This window comes from Phalacrocorax aristotelis, chromosome 2 (genome assembly GCF_949628215.1).
Source record: "Phalacrocorax aristotelis chromosome 2, bGulAri2.1, whole genome shotgun sequence".
NCBI lineage: Eukaryota > Metazoa > Chordata > Aves > Suliformes > Phalacrocoracidae > Phalacrocorax > Phalacrocorax aristotelis.
The window spans coordinates 133,043,537-133,059,594 of NC_134277.1; the positions used below are offsets into that span (position 1 = coordinate 133,043,537).

The window sequence follows — 16,058 nt, forward strand, 5'->3', positions numbered from 1 at the left end:
ACTAGATCAAAGCCTTTCAGAATCAACACTTTACATTAGGCACTGGACTCCTTGTGCCTCAAATGGATGAGGCGCTCCATGCAGAGAGGTCTCCTGCTAGAAAGTAAATAGGGCACTCTGGCACCAAAGATGACTTCTAAAGGCCAGGAGAATTTCAGACTTTATCTTCTTTCTGTAAATTAGATAACTGGGTTGTATAATTGTAGGTAGACTTCTAGAAATAGTCTCAACAGATTTTACATTGTCTCCTGCAGTACAACCCACTTGCTTCAAAATTTGGCTTCTACAGCTGCTGTTCTGGCTAGATTTTCCTTTTCTCCCCCATAGGACTATGTAACTTTTGTGAAACAAATGAAGTTGGGTGAGGATTTAGATTGCATTGCTAAGCACTCATGTCAAGTAACACTAGCCTCAAATTTGTTCCCTTTGATGCATGTATTTAATCTTTAAGTCAGCATTCAGAGAAGAAGCAAACTTTTCACTTTATTCCATTATTTCACCATACAATCTTTCATGAATCTGATCTGAGTATTTCAGTAATTTATCCAATAATCATACCATCTATTCTCTTTTTGATCATTAGACTGGAGAACATATTAGACCACTCTGAAGCTAGCAGTTGCAGATGTAGTTGGCCAAAGATAGGCCTTCAAACTTCCTTTTACTATACCTAATTTTTAAAGTGCTGGTTCACTATTTAGGGCAGTGGTCGATGGGGCTGATATACATCATTTCAGGAGCAACTAAGCCTAAGCAAACAGTCCCACGCAGCAGCCCAGTACCCAGCAGGGGAGCTACCTAGCTGGTAAGTAGCCTAGATGCCCATGCAGAGTGATGCCCTGTGCTTTGTGGCCAGGCAGCTTGGCAGGCTCCAGAAGAGGCAAGAATATGCTGCGTCTTTATTTCTCTGAGTTTGGTCTTGCAAACAACACTGTAAAGAAGCATTCACTAATATCAATGAAATATGCATTCAGAATGACAGGGCTGTGAAGAAAAGAAAAGGAGGAATGGTATGTGCACTCTCCCCCATGCACTGAGAAAGGTAAAGGTCTTCTCCTTAGTCTGTACTACACAATATATATATATATACAGGAAGAAGCAACCATATACAAAATCAGCATGAAGGCTCAGTGCAGCAGAAACTGTCAAAGTGCACAGAAGCTGTAGTTTATCCCGGGGACACTACCACTTTGTGTGACATGCTTACAGAACTATTGCACCATACAAATTCCCCATTTTGAGGATTGATTTGATTTTCAAGCAAGAAACTGCTTTAATTACTTTATTTCCATTAATTAGCTTGTCTTGTTTTGCATTTTCTTTGTTCCTATACTTCTCACGTTTTTTTTACTCGGAAAGCTTTTTTCTTTAATAAAGGTTTTTCAGGCTCTCTAGATTGTGGTGAGACACATTTTACAGATATTTATATAATAAGCAAATAAATTCTGAATTCTCCCAAAAAAACAAGGGTTGAGTGTTGTGATCTCTTTAACACTACTTTTCATACTAAAACATCAAAAGCTGCTGTTCACTTTCTAGTGGTTTTATTTCTTGGCTGAAAACACTTAGTTTAGGTAAGTCTGTAAGATATCATTTCTGTTTTGTCACTTATAGACATTCTATAATGGAAAATACTGCAGAACAGTTAAACTTCAGGAATAACTCTCTTCAATTCTAATTGAAGAAAAAATATAATAGATCAGCATTCCATGGTGAGAAGGCAAGCTGGACGGCCCTGTAGTCAGAACCAATAACTTATTTTATTGCTTAATTGCTCTAATTTGAATAGCCACGTTTTTAATATCTTTTACATGGTTTAAGCCAACTGCATAATCAGGGATGCAAGGGAGTACGGGTTATAGCACTGGCTACAGATATGAGTAGTATGCACATGTTTCATCCTCAGCTCTGCCAATATTTCTCAAACCTGACCTGCCTTTTCAAGGCTTGGCCTCTTCTGAGTAGTGTGCCAGTTCTGAATCGTACCAAATGGCGTGCTGACAAACAGGCAACCTAAATCAGTTAGCAAACAGTCCCTGAAAACATCAGCACATCCTTCCCCAGAGTCAGTTTGTAAAGCTCTTAGATAAAAGAAGCCATACAAAATGCAATGTTCACCATTTTTAGCTTTTCTGTAACATGTATTGTTTGAACTGAAAGGTCCTCATGTGCCTTTGTTACAAAATCGCTCAAAACTCCAACTTGTGACGCTTTAAATAGGCAGTATACAACTGGTAAATTTTGAGTGCCAAAGATTTATTATAATCTCTGTTAGTAATATAGAAACCTTTGTTAAATAAAAAGTTGTCTAACATGGCTGGATTTAGGGTTGATAGCTTTTTTAAAAGTTCTGCCTTATCAGAGGCCATCAAGCTTCCTCGTACCAAACTTGCACAGATTTTACTTTAATAAAGAAAAACCAGAGAGTACTCCCAAGCTGCCTCATTAGAATGAGATGAAAAAAGTTTGAAGTTCTTATCTATATTGTAAAATGAACTGCAGTATACAGATCCCCAACCTACTAAAGACCTCAGCTGATAACTTCCATGATACAGATCAGCATCCCACGGACTACCAGCTCAGGTTGAGATGCAGTGTAACGGCAATGGCCCAATGCTGTTAACAATCTAGCAAGTATTGCATTTACTAGCTTGACTGAAAAGCCAGGTTAATAGATCCATACCTCATCCACTCCGAAGACGGACCGTATTTTATCTACTTAACTATCCCTAAGAGGGTAGCAGACTTGCCCCACACTTCCTAACTTAGCACAGGAAGAGGCTTACAAGGCTAATGCCTTACCCAGGTGCTACACACTGCCTTAAATGCCTTACCCTCCTGCCATGCTGGGTTTTGCATTTGCAATTCTGTGGCCTGCCTTCCACTGTAACCCTTTACCTAGGCTGCCTGGCCAGTGTTTTCCAGAGGTTCTCCAGCTGTATTTTTCCCTTGATGTTCTCAAGGCTCTTCACCTACAAATACCAATATGTTGACAGTGTTGTATCTATAGTGTACGGTAGCCCTTCTCTCCTCTGCCCTTTTCCTATCCCTTGGCAGTAGGCTTTTGGTATACATCACAGAGCCCAGTAACATGCGTGCACAAAGCTAAATAAGCAGCCAGCATTCAACACCTGCCCTGATGTAGGACTACCAGCATCATAAGCAGGAACAAGCAACAGTGAGCTTGAGCAGGTCCTGATGAAAAACACAGAATTATTATGAGAAAGTGTTATGGGGACTACTTGCTGCATGGGAAAGGACACCCAGAGGAAGATGCTCATCTGGGAGACCCAAACTGGCTACTGGGAAAACTTCCCCCTTTCTCTTTTTTTCCCTCTCACCTGTTCACTTTCCTTTCTTCTATGAAACTAACTTTTACCTTCAGTACCGATTTACACCATCAGCTACAGCCCTTGCAAATGGATCTTTGCATCTTGCATGTAAACCTCTTTCAACACCCTCTGTGCAACAGACCACCCACATAAATAAGCTCCACTGCACGAGAGCATAGTTCTTCACATGCTTAAATCAACCTGAGCTGCCCTTAACTTCCAAACACAGAATGTGGCTGCCTCTCCAGTGAGGGCAGAAGCTCCTGTGTGACTAGGTGAGGAGGTGTTTAAGGACAGTTACAAGTCTAGGAATAACTTCTCCCTTCCTCTCCCCAGCAAAACTGATTCACTTCTGAGCAGCTCAACTCCCAGTGCTGGAGCCAGGAAACTCTCAGGGACACAAAGTCTGGGGACAAAGAAAGGAGGAGGAATCATTGCCACCTCAACATAAATCATCTTAGCCTGACATGGAAGCTAGCCCTCAACTTTGCATATAAATAGCAGCTCTTAGACCACATTTCCATGAGTTACTGAAAAGGATCTTTTGTGCCACTTGAAACACTAGACTTAACTGGTCTAAAGATATGCCCTGGGATGAACTTCATACTTTATTTCAAGTCACTCATCTTTCCAGAATTGAAGTTCCTTAACACAATCTCCTAAACTTAATATGTATCTTAACCTATTTGAGAAGCGTATTTTTTGAACAGAGATCAGTAAAGGGAATTTAGTCACAGTGTGAAAGACAAAAACAGCTTCCAACCTCCTTAGCATATTTTGTATCTGTTTTAATAACACATAATCTACAATCAAAAACTGCTGAAAAGGAAAAATACTGATTACAGCATATTACCTACATTATTTTTCAAACCTTATTTTTAAACGGTCTATATGGTCTGCATTTACTTGGGAACTCCAACAACACTTCTATTCTACTACCCAGCTGCTAAAAATCAGCAAACGAATGCTAAACACAGCATGGCAGTAGAAGATGATAGGTGTAACATATTATAATACAGCACTACAGCATGGCCTTCGCATTTGGGACTTCGCTCGCTATTGTAACACACCCAGAATCTGCCTCCAGATTTCCTCCTGATGAGGGTGGGTAGGAGGTGCAGAGCATGGCACACCGAGGAGCCAGCGACCCACGCTACAGCCAGCCTGAGCTGGCACGGTGCTGCAGGGCAAGCGCCCAGCGTGGCTCGCAGGACAGGGCTGCGCTGCACAAATCCCTCGGCTGCTGGACAGACTCGCTGCAAGAGGGGCCTGCGGGCAGGTCCCGTTCAGTACCACCTGCGTGGCCTTGCCCTTATCTAACAGTGCAGCACGTAGTTGTCATGCAAACATCATTTCTGTTTTGACTGTATCCATGATAGAGTTGTTTCCTTGTAAGAAAATCCTGTAAGAGCGTGAATGACTGAGAAGCGGAGGATCTCTGCTGCAGCCGAGGTCTGCACGGCATGCTGCACGTGGGTTGCAGTTCCGTTTGATGCTACACTGCCTGGGGCTCCCAGCATCTAAAGGTGTGGAAGATTATCTGTGCCATTCTTTTCTTATACCTTCAGTTCTAAAAAATGGCATTTTAAATGATACCTTACAGAGTCTGAGTGCCTTTCTTACTAGGATCATAATGCACCAGCACCTCCCAATGCAAACCAAGGAGATGAACAATTACTTCCCACATAGAAGTAGTCCCAAAACAGTACTATATGGCATCATTCTTCTCTTTCCTCTTTACCCTGTATTTGCACGTGATCTGGTATATGCACAGGGGGTAGGTGTTTATGCAGATAGACAGGCAGAACTAGTTTACTACTTAGTTTTAGTTATTTATCAGTTTACTAGCCACAGTATTACTAGCCACCCTGTGTGGGCAACTCACTCAAATAAGCACAGTGGAGTCAGCAAAGAGTTTCTGGCCTTCTGTCCCACCCTGCCTGTTTGTTCTGTGATCAGAAAAATCTAATTCCCTTGGCTATCCATCACGCCCAGAGATAAAAAGCTCATGTATCATTTTACCCTAACGTGGGAACACGGAAAGATAGCAAACTTAAAGATTGCACTAGGCGTACTAATCTTTTTCTATGAAAAGAAATAAAATCTGAAAGGCTAGCAACTGGTAAGTGTTTCAGAGTTCTGCTTCCACAAATACGTTTCAGTAACTAAGTTCGGATTCCAGAATTCCCCATTTTATGTTTTTCACGAGCTTGCACTTTTTCCAGCCTAGCCTTTTTATCTGCTAGTCAAACTAATCTCATTATAAAAGCAGTTCAAATAAATGTAGGATTTCTAAATACTAACAAAACTAATTTCAGGCACCATAGTTAGCTTTTTAAACCATGACACATGTAAGCAGAGGCTCAGGTCAGCAGTAACTGGAAATACAACACAAGTAATACAATAATCAGGCACTGTTCTGTAGGGTAATGAAAGAGTTTTCTTCCAGGTTATTTTTGTTCGTTTGTCTTTTACAGTTCTAGGTATTGTTGCTATTAAAAAAAAAATCAGAATGAAATGTTAAAACCCTAAAGTTATCATAATTTAAAGATATGGGGGAAAATAAAATAAGATCAAGTCAACCGAAATATTCTCCTTGGACAATTCTGAAATGCTGCATTTTCATTTCAAACTCCTTAATTTTTAAACATTGCTGTAGACTCAATTTCTAATAAAAGAGTAATTTTGAACAAAAACACTTCTTCAGAGTTCATAAACTCTTTCTTTTTGATAATTATGAGATGTATTAAAATTAATAGGAAATCTATTAAGCAAGCCTTTTTAAGAAAGGCAATATTTTTCACTGATAAAACATGTTATTAGAAAATCCTGACCTGTTTTGACTTTTTCTTATTTTACAGATTACACTTGGTATCACTTTTGGAGCTCCAAAAGCCCTGATCTAACATAGTTCCTCTACAGAAAAATAAGGAAAAAACAGGAAGAACACCTATCTCAGAGAAAGAAGTTATTGGGATTGCAAATTAATACATACAGTACCTTCTCGCAGTTTCATTCAGACTGTTGTATTAGATATAAACTACATTTAATTCAGGATGAGCTAGAACAGTTTTTCCTATCTTTACTAAAATTGTACACATACAAAAGATGAAGATATTTCACAAATTTAGAAGATATTGAAGAATAAAATATTTCAATGGTCAGTTAAGAAAACTGCTCCACCCACTTAAATTTTAAATTTTTTTAATCTTTGAGAATTTGATAGTTTAAAACCAAAATTTTTAATACCACCTTCTCAACGATTGCTCCAACTTACTACAGTAAGGACAGCATTGACAGAGGGCTCTGAATATAGGTTTCTAATCTGTGAAATAAAGGATTTTTCCTAACCAAACACTGAGGATTTAGGAACTGAGAGTTGACCAGGCAGAAAGGTTAAAAAAATGGAAACCTGAGAATGTTTCAAACCAATTTTGAAATTGCAGCCCTCCTAGTTTTATATTCAATTTCTAAGAAAAGAGTGCTTCATTTTTAATGATACGGATTCTAACCACATGACACAAAATAACAGCAAAGAAAAGCAAAATGTCTCTCTGAAGTTAATGCTCTGCCTCCTCACTGCCATGGCTGTAGACTGTAACTCCAGTATGCACATTAAAAAAATAGAAACTGTTGGTTTACTTGTCTTTATTCCTTCTGACATGCTTAGGGCACCTGTCTTCTTTTAGAAGGAGATTATGCAAGTTTCTGAATAAGGCTTCACAGACTCTCCTTAGTAAAAAAATCTTAGCTTTATTTTACTCTGAAATAACCTATGAAGTTCATAAAAATTTAGAACACATTGACAAGGGAAGGAGAAAAACCATCAAATAATAGAGAAAGTACAAACCTCTGATTGTACATGCCCCGGAAATTATAATTTGCTCTATAATTGGGAATTGGCTTTGGATCTAATGGCCTGTAGATGGCAGGCTCTCCTCTTTTCATAGCCAGACCATTCAGCTCCACTGTTGGAGTTATACTGCCTGCAGAAAACAAAGAATACATGTAAGGCACTTAAACCACAAACACTGCAAAACACACAAGCAGGATCGAGGCGAGCAGCAAAGAGAGATCTGAGTGATTTTTTTTGCTCTTAAAGAAGCAACTACAATGACATTTCAGTTTCTCTAAAAGATGGGAAAATAGATGCCAACTTAATCACAAGCAATGAAAAACAAATTTTAACATTTATCTCAGCGCATTCTCTATGCAGTTTCAGTAGATCAGTCTTCACATATGAATCAGAAAGTGCTATAGTCAAGCCAGTTATCCAGCTTTCCAAAGGGCTTATAATACATTACGACTTCTTCTGGAACTGTAAAGATAATATAATAATGTATTTTCCTGCTGAATACCATTAAATAAAACCACGAATAGAGCAAAGAGGATTGAAATAAGCAAGCAGTAAGAAGCATTACTGCAGTCATTTGGTAATCTTACAAGTTAGAAAACTGTTTTATTTGCAAGACTTGAAAACTTCAGACTAAGACTAAAACCCAACGATCTAACAAACTGAAAATACAACTACTGGAAATCAGTGTCACTACAGCCATCTACTGGTGGCAGAATACAAAAATAGAAAGCAGCCAGCACTTGCCCACTTGCATGGTCTCTGAAACACCAAATAATAAACTACACGGTGACTTCATTTATACATATTTTTTAAAAGTAAAATGTTCAGCTGCTGTATTCCCCACTTGCACTGTTTTAAGCAAAACCTAAATGAGCTTAATGTACATTCCAATAAAAATGAGTTAATATTTTCTAAAAGTATTTTCATAACAGGTTTAAATTTAAGCCTTAAAACTATATAATAAAAATGCAAAATGTAATTTTGATGAGAAGATACCTGTGCATATGCAATATACCTTTCTTAGGGCAAAGTTACAGTGTTAAGTAATAAAATTTTTGAATTAATTCTCTTAAAGTCTGTATCTTTTGTTATCAACTTTTCCCTTTAAGGATATGATTAAAGCAAAAAAAAAAAAAAATCTAGTAACTGCGTGATAATCTGCAACGTTAAGAATTAAACCCAGGATCCTTTTTTATAGAGGTGTGAGCCTCCTGCTTTCTAAACAGCCAAAGTCACAGTGACTGCGAAGGACATAGGGTAAAACCAGTGTCCTGGGTCTGGAGAAGCAATGTATTGATCTCCAAGAATACTACCGCATCACTCTCACAAAATCTTTAATGGCTGATGCTCAGGAAAATACTTACAAGCTCTAAAGGAAACTTATTCCTGCTTTTTCTCCTACATAGAGAAGATTAACTGTAAAATTACTCCTTCTTAAGAAAGTGACTGCAGAATGCTTTTTTTTAAAGGGCGGGGGGCAGCAGAGGGAAATAAAAAGGGAAGAAGGGAAAAGGGGAAAAAGGGGAGGGAAAAGGAGCATAAAAATAAAAAGGAGAAGACAACATTTTTTTCCTTGTCATTTGCTCTCTTTTATATTAGTGTGAAATAAAGATAGGAATCTTCTTTTTTTAAATTTATCGAACAAGATAGAACAGAACACTGAGCATGTGGCTGAGGTGTGTACCTCAAAAGGTGTTGCATGCATAGAAGGCAACTCACTGGTAGCATCCGCAAATGAAGGATGCAAGACAACAATATATATTCTTTTATTGTTCAAACAACAGTTTCTAAAGCCATTTGAAAGGTTTTTGAAAGCACAGGTTGCTATGAAGGAAAATCTACTACAGAGAGATTATCTGTCAAAGTTCTCGTGCCAAATCCTGACCTTTTATTTACACCACAGATGCAATTTCACAGGATTGGAATAAGTAAAATTTGGCCCTTTCATTGGAAAATTAGCTAAAATAACTCTTCAGAAAAAATGTTTTACTACGGTAATAATGGTCAGTTCAGCCTGATTTTCTCCTATCTACTGTTGATCACATACAACCACTTTGTATACATCTGAGCCTTATCTAAATAATCATATTACATACAGTTCAACCATTTTAGGTATGGGCATTAAAAATTCTCCTGTGCAAACTCACTAGAAGTTCTTCATTATACTATTGTACCTATAAGACAGTTATCTTGATTTTCACTGTCCAACTCAATTGATATCTTGGTTAATTTAATTAGTGGTATAATATTCCAAGAATACAAACAGATTTATTTTACAGAGGAAAATGTCATACCTGGATTATTGTTAACATTATTTTTGGGTGGTCTAGGCGTTGGTTTGGGAAGGGTAGTTTCATTCAATGCTTTGCTAGCAGCAGCATGTTGGGCCTTTTTAATACTGCTTCCTTCAGCTTCCCAGGTCTGTTCTCCAAGAGTCAGCTGCACTGTGAACATCTTCAAAGACAAAGAACAGGTAAACACTGGCAAGATTATCACTGTGGATTAGACCAATCTGTATAAAAACATGCAGGGCTGAAGAGAAACCATGCTCTCTTTTCATTATATTCAACTCCTAGATAACACATCTGATTCTTACAGAGATCAGTGAGTCCTTATCAGTGGGCAACATTTGGCCTTTCAAATGACAAAGTAAAATAGCACAATGTTGATGTCAACTATCAAAGACAGAATAATATTTAAACCAATAACTGTAGACTGACTGTCTGCTCTTAGAAAACTATATACAGGTCAGTTAAGACCACCTTTATTCACACATTTGAACATGTTTAGTCACTTTACCTGTGGAAAACAGGTAACAAATGCTACTAAAAAAAGAGAAGTACTTTTGTAATAATTCTGAACAGATATAAATGAGTGCACACTCTTCAAGGCAGCAGAGAATTTGGCCCAAATAGTTTTAACCCAGTGAAAGAATTTCTCACACAACCTGATTTCTGAAAATAATGTGTATTGTTAGGACAGAGTCACAACTCAAGTATGTCCAAAAAGATAAAGTAAGAAAGAAAAGAAGTATTGTCTTTTTGAATGAAATTGCAGTTCTTTAATGTGGACTCTGTAGTGAAGACACGAACTGTAAAAACTCACAGTTCAGAAAGAGACTACTGATAAAAACCATATATATTTTAAATTCTGCAGTAAAGGATTATTTCAAGCAGTATCTATGCTGTGCAAGTTGTGAAGATAAAACTCAACACATATTTAAGATTTTAGATAGAGTCTATCTTCTGTAGGATACATACATTTTCTGTTTAAATTTGTGCATCTAAGAATGAGAGAAGAAAGGGTAAGAACTCAATTTCTTTTCCATATTAATTCCATACATATAAAGCAGGATTTAACAGTCAAATGCCTGTGGTAAACTAACTTACCTCAGTATACCTACCTACCTAGTATACCTACCTCAGAAAAAGCGACTAACTAACTTGAGGCAACAGAAGGAAATCTACACATCAGTGTGAGCAGTATATAAAGTAAAATTTTCATTTCAATACTTATTTGCTCTATAAATTTAAAAATTATTTAAAGTTGCTAGATCCAGGACCAGGTACCTAGAGATGGGCATGATGGGCATCCTTTAAATTTACCTTTACATGTATTTTCATTTAGCGTGGACTTGCAAACAAGCATTCAAATACAAGTATGCATGTGCCTGCCAACTCAGCCCTATACACATGCGCAAACAGCACATATGAACTGAATGCTATAAATACATACTTGTGTCTTAATTACAGGCTTGAGTTTTGGCCTACTGTAATTTTCAGAAGCACAGTGCACGTCCCTGTATCACAGTTCCTATCACCATGTCATTTTTTCCACAGCAGTCATGACAGTTTCCTCACAGACAAGGGGGAAGAGACAGTCTCTTAATTTTGCACTCTCTCAAACCCTACCCCCACCTGAAAGCGAAGATGGGAATTAGAGCTAAATACCCATAATTATATAAATTATCTATAAATATACATACTTATTACTAAAAGAACTGAAATTTGATTTCTGGATCCGGTCTTTATATATTTTATATATTTTATATTTTGCAAGAAACTATCAATGTAGTATTTTTATAGGAGAATGATCTTGAATTTCAATAAAAATATTATTAGTAATGGCTACTTATCTACCTATAACTCTCCTCTTAGTGCTTAGAGCAATAAACAGGAATTCAGAGTAATAAAGGGCTTGCTCAGTAAACTTCTATAGCGAGAGCTCTAATCTTCTCACTTATCCCATCTGACAAAAAAAAAACCAAAAACAACCTCCTGCAAAAAAACGCACACAGTAGTAGGTGGGAATTAATTAAAGGAATAAAACTGCCTAAAACCAAAATCTGGAGCAGCCAATGAAGTACTCAAGTTCTGCAAGACCAGAGCTGACGGATTGAGAGGTATTTCTCACCAATTTTCTAAGGAAGTTTGTATTCTTAATCCCACCTAATTCATCTGATGGCTAGAGAGCGGAAATGCAAAGGCCACCGCGCTTTGTGCTTGTTTTCACTCTGCTGTGTTCGTAAGGTCAGTCTCCTTTAGCTCTAGCAATTCTTTCCTCCTCACTTCTTCTGCATGTAGAACTTTCTCTCCTCCTTCCCGGCCTTTTGAAGTGCTATGTCCCTTCCCCCTTTCCTTCTTCTCTGTACCACCATACACTTTCTTTTGCCTTTGTTTCTTTTACCTTTGTCTCCTGAGATGCTATTGACATAGAAGCACAGAAGAAATGATCAATTTGACTAATGTACTCGAAAATGTCATTTATGTTAACAAAGACTTCCTGATTTTTCTTACAATGAAGAATCCACCTGGAGAGCAGCCTCCTAGAAGCCCTAACTGCACTGTCAGGAAGCACCACTTCTCTCCCAGCTCCACTGCTTCTAGTTTCCCATTTCACTCCAGTTGACAAAACTTACTTTCCAGAGACAACTAGAAAAAAGGATATAAAAATTTAGTAGCATCTGTGGTTGCAAGAGAGACAGCTGTCTTGTAAAGCACGTCTCTGAAAATCATGGAAACCACCAGTGGACAGGTACAGTATGTGTAAAAAGAAAGCAACATGAGATGCTCCTTAAATGGCAAACATCAACAGCAGCATTACATCCTTCAGGTCCTGCTTTCTAGGGAAAACTCAGCTCTGTTTTACATATTCTATCAGATATATCATCGTATTGCTAGCAAGACATTATACTAAACTGCTAACACAGTCATAATAATTTCTCTCTCTGCCTTTCATAGGCCAAAGGTACACAAGTCTGTAGAATCTTATTAAAATCACCCTTTTTCTTTATCCCCTTCCCTCCTTTGTTTTTCTTATTTGCTTCACAGGTAAAAATCAGAAATCCATTGAAAATCTGGCTCTCAAAAGTGCAGCTAATGCAGACTCAAGCCATTTCAATGATATTAGTTCCTTTAAAAGTAATAACAAATATGTGTGAACTATTTCATATCCTGCTAAAATTTAAAGTACAGTATAAATGTAACATAACTCAAATCTGTTTTCTGCTGAGGAATATGAACAGCCAAAACCACACTTTTTGGTACAACCAAAGCACTTCTTATTTCACAATAATGGGAAAAAAGGTAACAAAACAAATATACAACACAACAGTGAAAAGTTACAGAAAGCACAACAGATTTAAAATGCTGCAACTTCAGCTAACCAACCAGTGCATCCTGTGCTGCCAAACACCTCCAGGAAGGGGAAAAGCACTTCAATTTCCACTCATGATGAGGGATCCTAAAAGCTTGCTGATTCTCAGCAGCCCTGTACCTGCTGACATCATTTCCACCAGAATAAAGGACACATGAACACCAGCCAAACCAGAAGGTCAGTGACATGCATCAACTCTGCACTAGCTGACAAAATAACGTGCAGCTGAAGAACAAGGGCCAATGGCAGAGACGGCCAATGACTCGCTGAAACTGTTACTAAACTGCAGTGTGACCCCGCTGTCTTATGCAGTTTGCTACTCTAGAAATACTGAGTACGAAAGAGCCATTAATTACACCATTGTCTCTCTGAGTTTTTCAGGCTTTTTTCTCCTCCTCCAGATTGCTCCTAACTAGGGAAGAAACTCAAAGTTACATCTGAAAACTATTATAATGAGCATATCCCTGTGTTCCTCATCATCCAAAAGCATCCTAATTTGTACTTATGAAACGAAGTTGGATACCCAAATTGATATGAGAACTGACCAGAATTAACTGTCAGTTCACCAGAAACTTTAATGTTATAATCATATTAGGAGTCTTAATATCACCATAAATCTTAAAGTTGCACAGAATTTGAAGGAAAGAACAGTAATAAAGTTTGCATCCTATAATGCAAGATCCAAAGATACGGTATCAATGCAATTAACTTTATGGACACAGAATCGTATCAATAAGCACTTTAAAAAATGACACAAAGTGGCTTTGTCGTCACCTGCTCTACCATGAAACAAATGCAGAGGTAGTTATCAGAGGCACGCCGACTGGGGAGAAGGATTCAGGCAGCTTAAAAAGCAAACGCTCCATAACGATTAAGAAAGGGTGGTGATATCCTGGAAAGACCTTCACAAGGTCTTAACAGAGACCAACAAATATAGATTCAAAGGTGGAAGTCAAAGTAAGGTACAAAACGATCTACAGGGCTTCAACAGAAATATAGACATACTTTCTGAAAGTGTTAAAAAAAAAAAAAAAAAGCAAAATAAAGAACAGTAAGAAACCCCTTACACTAGAAATGTGGTTGTGTTTGACAAGTGCACTCGTCCAAGACCATGACATTATCTGTTCAGCATTTAAGGTATGGCTCACCACCTGGAACTGTGACCTTACCTTGGCATGAGCAGGCCCTCTTTCATTCAGAAGCTTATACTGGGGTTGAATTCTATTGAAACGGGCTAACTCATTTACCAGACACATTGGAGTTTTCTCTTTGGGGTTTGCCATGTTATCTTGGAGAGGAGCTGTAAATAAAGAGTCTGTAAAGTTTTTGTGGAGAAATGTATTCTTCACAACTTCGCAAAGCTTTGCAAAAGCAGCAGCATGCTTAGAAAAGAAAATACTTTGGCTAAAAAATAATTTTGCACGTATGCTAAATACAATCTTTAAATACCATTTACATAGTAATCATATGAGAATATGCATTTTACAATAACCGTTTTGATTACATGCAATTTAAACAAATACAACTATTTCTTTCCAGAATGCCTCTATAAAAGAAGGCAGTGTAGGAGGACATATACATAAGCTACATTTTCTGCGTACCAAAGTTTAGGAGTATAATGCTTCCAGGAACTGACTACTCTGAGAATGGTTTCTCGACACTTTGAAGCAGAAGTGGATAGCGTAAGAGTTGCAAGACAAATATAGCATATTAAATCGTGTGGGCCCCCACCTGCTTCTACCTGCTTCTTCCCGGCGTTTTAGACTTTTCTCACAATAATGAGGTCACTCTCAGAGCACTCCCAAATAACACCTTTCCTTCCCCTTTAAGGATTTTGTTCTGCTTTTCTTAAACTACTTACTTCATGTATACTGACTTACTATTTTTTAACTTTCTGCTATTTCTTTTTCAAGTTATTTGTATTTATCCCTAACACACTGTCATATCTTGCTTAATTTTTTAGGATAACATTTCTGTATTTTATACCCAGTTCAGCATAGGAACTACAGCATTTATTAGGGTACAAAGGAAATGCCGAATACTGCCAAGCAGTCCGAAGACATTCTGTTCTAGGGAAGAGAAATACACTTGGAGGCCTTCCTGCACCACTAAAACTTCTCTATAAAAGATACGCTCAGAATTTGACAAAATAGACATGTTGTTTTCTGAGCTTTTGATCAGAAAAGTTTTGATCAACAATTCACTGTGTGAGTTCAGTTAAAGAAACTTGACTTAGTAAACAGCCTATTTAGCCAAAATAAGTACTATTCTATGGGATTTTTTTTTCTTTATTTTGATCCTCTTTAAGACCTAACTTTTTCTGATGACTTGTTAATATTAAAAAAAAAAAGATTCATTTGAACACCAAAGAAAATATACCTGGACCAACTTACCTGGTGAGTTGCTAGAAGGCGCAGGATCCACAAGGTTGGCAGTAGGACTGCTACAGCTGGCAGCCGATTCCGAAATGGATCCGTTCATTGAAGACGGCAGACCCAGAGTATTTGTAGTTGTAACTGGCAAGGGTAGCACCATAGGGGACATGGTAGGTCCGGACAGGTTTGCTGTCGTCTGCATCTTAACTTGTGCCATTGCCTATCACTGCAATAAACAAATTATTATAAGCAGGGCACTTTGCATTTTGAACGTCAAATGACAGTAGTAATATTAACACTTCTTTGCTCCTGGATCTGGGTCACAAAACTATCCTCAGAAGCCATGCCTCTGCACACGTTACTTCCAAACCAATGCAGAGAAACAGAGCTCACAGCCAAAGAAAAATCACCAGAGCAGAACCCACATGCCCTGACTCCAGGTTCTGTTGCTCAACTGTGGGGTGACCCTGCCTGAAATACAGCAGGAATAATGATTATTCTAGAATAAAATTCCATATAATTATTCTGCAGATGAGATTAGCACCTGACAATTTCTTCAGGAGAGAATGTGCAACAAACTGCCGTAGCAATCTTTTGCCATAGTCTTTCCAGTAAGGTGCACACAAAATACCAAGTAACGCCACAAGAGAAAAATCACAAATTTTTCTGCCTTTTACCAAACTATAGAAGAGGAAAAGTAAGAAGAGAAAACCACCACCCAACCAACCAAAATAAAACAACACCAAAAAAGCAAGTTCTGAAAAATCACTGCTTAGCCAGTCAAGAGGTAGAACCCTTCAATCCTTGTATAAATTACTAGCACAGGTACCAGGATTTCCT

At 37.9% G+C, this 16,058-nt stretch overlaps 1 protein-coding gene across 6 annotated transcripts in view; it reads right to left on the reverse strand.

Moving 5' to 3' along the window:
- STAU2 (staufen double-stranded RNA binding protein 2) overlaps positions 1 to 16,058 on the reverse strand; it is a 178,947-nt gene that overhangs the window by 141,106 nt on the left and 21,783 nt on the right. For 3 of the 6 annotated variants that reach the window (XM_075085253.1, XM_075085250.1, XM_075085251.1), the window contains exons 2-5: positions 15,237 to 15,444; positions 14,013 to 14,143; positions 9,483 to 9,642; positions 7,183 to 7,318 (exon numbers count right to left, since the gene is read on the reverse strand). In XM_075085253.1, coding sequence (XP_074941354.1) covers positions 7,183 to 7,318; positions 9,483 to 9,642; positions 14,013 to 14,143; positions 15,237 to 15,435 — 626 coding nt within the window. In that variant the 5' untranslated portion in view covers positions 15,436 to 15,444. Of the gene's footprint in view, positions 1 to 7,182; positions 7,319 to 9,482; positions 9,643 to 14,012; positions 14,159 to 15,236; positions 15,445 to 16,058 lie in introns of all 6 variants that reach the window. The other 3 variants (XM_075085252.1, XM_075085247.1, XM_075085248.1) reach the window with 1 other exon arrangement.